Below are 7266 nucleotides of genomic sequence, written 5' to 3'. Positions count from 1 at the left end.
CTGTCACTACAACAGAAGAAATCTTGCTGATATATCCAGATATTGTACGCAAGCAACTTGCTTTTCGTGACGGCACTTTTCCTGGGCAAGCTTGCCATCACGACTTTGTTTGGTCGCCTTTCCATGGGTCGAGGATCGAAGTTTCTTTCAGCTGGACTTATTGGCTATGGCGTTGCCGCTGTCTGCATTGTAGCGCTTGGTCGCCCCATCCAAAAGCCATGGAAGGTTGACCATGCTGCATCGTCGATCACGCTAGCGAGATGGGCGAGTGTGGAGGCTGTGGGCATGCTAATTGATGGGGTTCTTATCGCATACCCATTTCTGCTGATCCGCAACCTCAAGATGGAAAGAGGTACGAAGGTGGCTGTGAATATCGGTTTCGCTTTGCGTTTCCCAGTCATCATCCTCTCTGCCCTTCGCCTGGCTAGTCTTGCGATCATGGACTATAGAGACTTCACCTTCTCCTACGTGGACCCCGAAATATTGGCCCAAGTGGAAATGCACTATAATACCATAGCTGCCACCATTCCCTGTCTGCGACTCTTTCTCAAAGGATGGAGAACCGGATTCCTTGGTACAGCGCTGGAGGAGCTGGATCCGGCCGAGTACACACGGCATTCTTCCGTCGCGAGAAGCCGGCGTACGCCTAATAGTTCCTCAAACAAAAGCCATCGACTTTCGTGGAGAAGACGGCAGAGAGACATGTCAGAAATCTTCGACGGCAGCCCTCGTGGACCACAAACTAGCGTCTCATCCCAACAAGAGCCAGGAAATCGGAGCGTGAGTCGTGTGTCGGAGCGCTCGATCACTGTAGAGCATAGGATAAGCGTCGAGGTCTGATCATGCTCCTAATGAGAAGACCTGCCATTCCTTGTCCAGCTGGCTTTTTCGAGCAGCGCACAAGGCGCAATATTGATGGGCCGAGGCAAGTTAGGTGTGCCGGATGTCAGAGCTCAAGGGCATTGCTGGACTCGACGGCGTAGCTGCCAATACTCTCAGCTCGGCCGGCCGAGCGTTGTCTTTGCCAGACATAACATCCGAATCTCCTTCCAGCCTCCAATGGCAAGCACTTCTGATGCTTGGCCATGGTTGGCAGTATCCCAGGGCTCGGCGCTCCAGAGAACTCTAGGCGTCGCATAGAAGGATGTTATTATAGCCGTATCCGTTTGATGATTGGATACTCCCAACCTATCACGTTGACTCATTCGAAGAAAATCTCTTGAAAGATATTCACTACTGGTTCACAGGCACCTTTCGTCGCTTCGAGTATAGCTTCACCATTCATAACTCTTGTCAGTCAGTCACTCGAGCCCCAGGCTGCATTCAGTCTCGCCCTCGAAATTGTCGGCAATCTGATCTCTTTACATTCCCGAAGACGGGGAGCATATGTTGCGGACATCAAGATGATGCGATGATCTTCAGAATCTCTGGACGCCGATGGATTTTGTGATTGGCAATGTCGATTGCATGATGCTGTCGCAGCGGCACTTGAAGGTGTTGATAAGCAAAGATATCCGAGGGACGTCAAATTATCGATGAAGTATTGACGCCAGCATTACTTCAGCGGCTCGTCGCGCACCTTCCAGGTTAGCTCCAACCTTATTTGTTTGTGGCACGAAACCTGCAAACATCCGAGACATCAACCTTCCTTGTTCATTCACAACAACTTCCGCTACTTAGGGTGTGTCTACTTGCTAGTCGGTGGATCGGTGGACCGGTGCGTTCTCATATAATCTTTCTACCGGTTTATCTACCGACTATATCTACCGCTTTGTCTACTTCTATTTCCGGTAGTTATCGTCGGTAGATTGTAATTAATTACTATAGCGTCGTCCGAGCGCGGTATGCTATTATTAGAAGGTCTAGCCGTCTACCGAAAACGCGGTTTAAAAGTAGGTTATTAGTAGATTAGCGATATACGCGTATAGCCTCTTTTATACTATCTTCTCTTCTATACTACCGCTTTCTAAGCTCTTTCTTATAACATTAAATAATAGATCCGAAGCTCTAGGTCGGCTTAATATTATATATAGTAATAGCGAGCTAGCATACGGCCCTCGCGCCTTTGCTAAAGCGGAAATAGCGTAGGAGGTAGTATCGACCGTCGGATATTATAAGGACGTTAACTTAGCTAAAAAAGGCGCGATATAAGGTGTTTCGGGTGCTATATAGACCGGAGCAAGAGTGTTATAAGGTAACTAGTTTACGGCCGCCAGTATTAAAGAGTTTAATCTAAGAGATAGAAGAAAGAGGGCTTCTGCGGTATAAAGGTTAGCGTAACGATATTACAGTCGCTAAGAAGGTAATAATCTATCTAGACTTTGTTAGGCATAATCCAACTATTCGAGAGCTAAGGCGGCATTATTAATACGCTAATTTGACCTTCGAGCGGATTATTAAAGAGGTTAGTATTGCGCTATATTATATAGCGGATATATATATATAATAACCGGACGACTAGTCGCCTTATAAGAGGCTCGTAACTAGACGAGATGCTAGCAAATTCAAGTACTTCGAGAACGCCGTTAGAGCTATAGATAGCTGCCTCGTACCTGTTAGTTTGCTATAGTTAATTTAAGGTCTATATCGCTATAGGAAGAATTACATTACGCAGAATGTAATAGCGGCTTGTAACTTCGATATAAAGGTCTAGTACGTACTTGTTAGATACGAAGGAGCTAGAAACGACGGTTAGGTATTGCGGAAGGCATATTAGAAGGGATTTAACGTACCTACTAGCAAGTTCTACTTAGTAGATAGTAGCTATTCCTTTAAGGACAAGCGGCTTCTTGTACTATATAAAAGGATAAGGTATTACCTTCGAGAACAGGCGGCTACTAGACGTAGGCCGGATAATAAGGAAGAGCTATATAACCTTCGGTACGCTCAACTTCGTAACGTTATAGAGCGGCTATTTAGGGTAATATAGAAGCGCTTCGAGATTGTCCGTATCGGCGCTCGCGAGAAGTATTCTATCCGCTCGCAGTCGAGGTTTATTATATCCTGCTTTGTAGTCTATAACTTTATCCTTTGCTACGGCAAACAACCGCTTCGTACGGAGCTATTAGCTATACTCGATCTACTAGTCGAGGAAGGTTAGGACGAGGACGAAGAGCCGGTCGTTATAGCGGACAACGAGGACCTATATTAGCGATTTCGAGAGGTGTTTGCATAGGGAATGTATAATAATTATAAGCAGTATTTAGAAGACAATAGAATAGACGAGCGAGAAGTCTAGGACCCGGAGTTTTAGGCGTAGGGGATTAGTAATGTTAATAGAATAATATCGAAAACAGGATTAATTAGATTGTATAAGGAATTTAGTAAGGACCGCTGTTTCTATATTCTAACCGTTATATTCTAACTATTGCTCGCTCTCCTTTAATATTAGTATGCGTCTAATCGCTAGGCTCTTAGTACTAGAAAGTGAGGTTTAATAATTCGTATCGCCGGGATATCTTTTCTTTATATATAAAAGACCCCGCACGTAACCGCGATTTATTAGCAAAAACTAACAACACCTCTATACAAATTAATAGTATAGACGTTAGCGTACATTTTAAACGAAAAAGTAGTCCTAATTATCGAACTTCTCGACCTTCGGTAGTATATTAGTACTTTAAAAACAACCTTCTTACGCGATATAACTCTCTCTCTCTCTATTATAATAATGCAACTAACTACTGACGACTATATCTATGCGGCAAAGGGCTATTCTGCATATACGGATACTTAGGATATACGTAGCTATTAATGCTAGGTAATAGCTAAGGTCTAGGTTTGATATCCTATAGCACCTAGCGGAAATACTCGTCTAAATAAGACCTCTTCTTCTTATCTCGTACCTACTTCCTTACGATAGCGATATGCCCTATATTAGGCTTGCCTACTTCTATCGCAAGGAGGGCACGATCCGCTATACTAACTCCTACTAGAATATCCTCGTCTATAAGGCGATTAGCGATATCTCTAGTATTAATGTCTATACTATATTCTACGCGTTTCTTTAGCGCTTTAGCCTCTTTAGTGCGCACCCTCTTACGCTTAATAGCAGCATCCTTACGAGCCTACTAAGCGTCGTCTCGAGTAGCCTTAAGGAAAGCCGATAACGTCTGTTATAGTAGAATTTAGCTCTTCTTTATAAGACTAAGTATAGCATTATTATCCTTCTTACCCTTCTTCTCGGCGTCTAATTTGGCCTACTTCTTAGCAGCCTCTCGCTTCGTAGTATACGCCTTTGCGTACCGCGCGGCAACGAGTACTTATACTTCTAACTCCAACAATATCGATAGGTCTAATCCGCTATTAACGTCGGCCGCAATTAACTCGTCTCGTTTCTTAGCGGTTATTCCTTCTAGAAGTAGCACTTTAGTAGCTGCCTCGCCTTTTTCCGCCGCCTTCTTACTTTTATCTTTACCGTCGTCTTCCTTGTCCGATCCGCTAATATCCGTATTACTGTCTTAAGTAAGATTAGTACTAATCCCCGCCTCGTTGCCGCTCGCTATATTTAACTCGATAATATTAAAGAGCTAGGTAGCAAACTCTAGACACTCGTCGCACTATTAATTATACTCTAGATACTTCCGGAAGTGCTTATTAGCAACCTCCTCGTTGCTAGGCTTTAGAGGGTGTCTATTCTAGCCGCTTATATACTTTAAGTAAGCGGTATATAGATAGTACTTCTCTTTAAAGGTCCGCTAGCGCGCTTTATAGCCTTCTTCCTTAAAATACAGCTTAAACTTTAAGCTTATCTACGTAGCAATGCGGCGGTAGTATTTAATATAGAAGCTATTGCTATAGTTTATTAACCCCTTGTCCTTTAGCTTCTTTACCTCCTTTAAGAAGTATTCCTTATAGACCGCCTCCTATCGACTAATCTCTAGAAACTCGGAGCTAACTATAGGCTTAGTACTCGGCTTAGACTTCTTGCTAACTAGTGTCTTTTTAGTAGTATTCTTGCGCTTCGCAGGAGTCGTAGAATTGGTCGTTTTAGCCTTCTTCGGCGCTATATTTGGTAGATACTATACTAACAGTAATATATAGATATAATAGCTTTATAATAGCTCGAATTACGCGTCTACGTGCTACGGTCGCGACTAATTTACCGCCTTAGCGACTAGCAGTGTACGGTCTTTCAAATCCACCGATTTGTCTACCTTAAAAAGCGGTTATCGGAAATTAATTGCATCGGTAGAAGATTACTGAGTATCGACAATCCACCGATCCACCGACCAGCAAGTAGACACACCCTTAACCCAATCCTGACAACGTACATCAACAGCAAGAGCGGCAACATCGCCAACATGGCCGGACCAGAAGCCATGGAAGAAGCTGGTCAACCATACTGCACTTTGAAAGGAACGCTGAATGACGGGCTGCTTGCAGGCATCCAGAGCATGGGCTATGGGTAAATAAAACGTCTGCGCGAGTTTGGCCACTCTTGATCAAGACTTACTGACGGAAAATCGTAGCTTCATGACTCCAGTCCAGCAAAAAGTCCTCACCGAGCTACCCGACTTCAGCGCAGATTGCCTTGTTCAAGCGAAGACTGGCACTGGCAAAACGCTCGCTTTTCTCCTACCCGCAATCCATTCTCTTCTCACCAAAGCTTCCATAGCGACTGGCCAAGTCGCAATCTTGGTGTTGTCGCCAACTCGCGAACTCGCGCTCCAGATTGCCAAGGAATGCAATGCTGTCACCGCCAAGCTGCCTCGCCGCCTCGAATGCCACACAGCATATGGCGGAACCTCGAAGGAACGTGACCTGAAAGCTTTCCTGAACGGAGATCCCAAAATCGTCGTTGCGACACCAGGTCGACTCAATGATTATCTGAATGATGACTACGTTGCGGAAAAGTTCGCCGACCTTCGCACTTTAGTCTTGGACGAGGCCGATCAAATGCTGGAGCAAGGTTTCCTCGTAGCCCTCAACGACATCCTGCGCCGACTTCCTCAGAAATCCAAAGCCAACTGGCAAGGCATGTGCTTCAGCGCCACAATGCCCAAGAAGATCGAAGGCGTCCTTCCCAAAGTGCTCAACAAAGGGCATATTCACCTCACCACCATCGACCCCGATGAAACACCCACAATCGACAAAGTGACGCAGCACTCCATCATCGTCCCATCAAATCAAGAAGTGTACCCTGCACTGTGGGATTTGCTACAAACAGAATACAGCAGCTGCTCTGGCGACTTCAAAGCCATCGTCTTCGGCACAACTGCAAACGGTGTAGCACTCATGTACGCTCTCTTCTCAGCACTTCTGGAAGGCAGCAATACGTTACAAGTGTTTCAACTACAATCACGTCTATCTCAAGCAAACAGAACTCGAACCACAAATGAATTCAAAGCAGCCAAAGCAGGCATCATGTTCGCATCGGACGTGATCGGTCGCGGCATGGATTTCCCAAACGTCTCCCACGTCGTACAAATCGGTCTCCCATCTAGTGGTGATCAGTACGTACATCGTGTCGGACGAACTGCTCGAGCAGGAAACGAAGGTCGAGCTATCATTATCCTGACGCAGCGGGAGAGCTTCTTTCTCAAAGTCAACAAAAGATTGCCAATCACGCCGTACCCAACAGCTCTTGCCAGCGCAACAGGGGAAACGCAAAACTCGGACATCGAAGCGGCTTTCACCAAAGTCGATGAGACGACGAAAAGCAAAGCGTATCAGGCTTGGCTCGGTTTCCACAAGACTTTCACGAAGCAGCTTCAACTCACCAACGATACGCTCGTGCAAGAAGCGAATGATTACGCTGCAGCCATGGGTTGTCCTGAGACGCCGATGATCGACAAGAAGATCGTGGGCAAGATGGGCTTGAAGGGCGTGAAGGGTTTGAATGTGGGCCATGTTGAATCTAATGGTCCGCCGAGGAGAAATGGCGGGAGTGCAGCAGATGGTCGTATCGAGAAGAGAGGCGGTAATGGTGGTGGAGGAAGAGGTCGGGGTGGTAGGCGTGGTGGTAGAGGAGGATAATCTGCTTCCGGGAAAGACGGGGTTACAGTCAGACCAATGCACCACAAAGGCGTTCTTTTAGCATGATGTGATAGAGATAGAGAGAGAGTGCGCGATACGCGATACCCGCGGACGCTTCACTGTAGTCGTCCGTCAATGAAGCAGTATTTCTGTTATTTTGTTGGACGGAAGTGCTATTCGCGCCCTGTTCTAGATCTCTGGATGTGGGAGAAAGCTTGTCATTTCGCGACGTAAGCAGGTAGCATAGCTCCCTGGAATTTGGAAGCTGCCCAGCAAAGCCGATGGCCT

General features: G+C 45.9%; 1 protein-coding gene across 1 annotated transcript; it reads left to right on the top strand.

The window, feature by feature from the left end:
- Window positions 1–5303: 5303 nt before the first annotated feature.
- Window positions 5304–7103, top strand: MYCFIDRAFT_189200 (uncharacterized protein; the record flags this gene model as incomplete). Its single annotated transcript, XM_007929990.1, has 3 exons — window positions 5304–5407; window positions 5472–6843; window positions 7059–7103. 3 exons carry the CDS (start codon window positions 5304–5306, stop codon window positions 7101–7103), a joined length of 1521 nt encoding a protein of 506 aa, XP_007928181.1.
- Window positions 7104–7266: the final 163 nt, after the last annotated feature.

Source organism: Pseudocercospora fijiensis (genome assembly GCF_000340215.1).
Source record: "Pseudocercospora fijiensis CIRAD86 unplaced genomic scaffold MYCFIscaffold_6, whole genome shotgun sequence".
Lineage (NCBI taxonomy): Eukaryota > Fungi > Ascomycota > Dothideomycetes > Mycosphaerellales > Mycosphaerellaceae > Pseudocercospora > Pseudocercospora fijiensis.
Note: the sequence above shows the minus strand (reverse complement) of the source record. Positions and strands in the feature narration are given on the sequence as shown.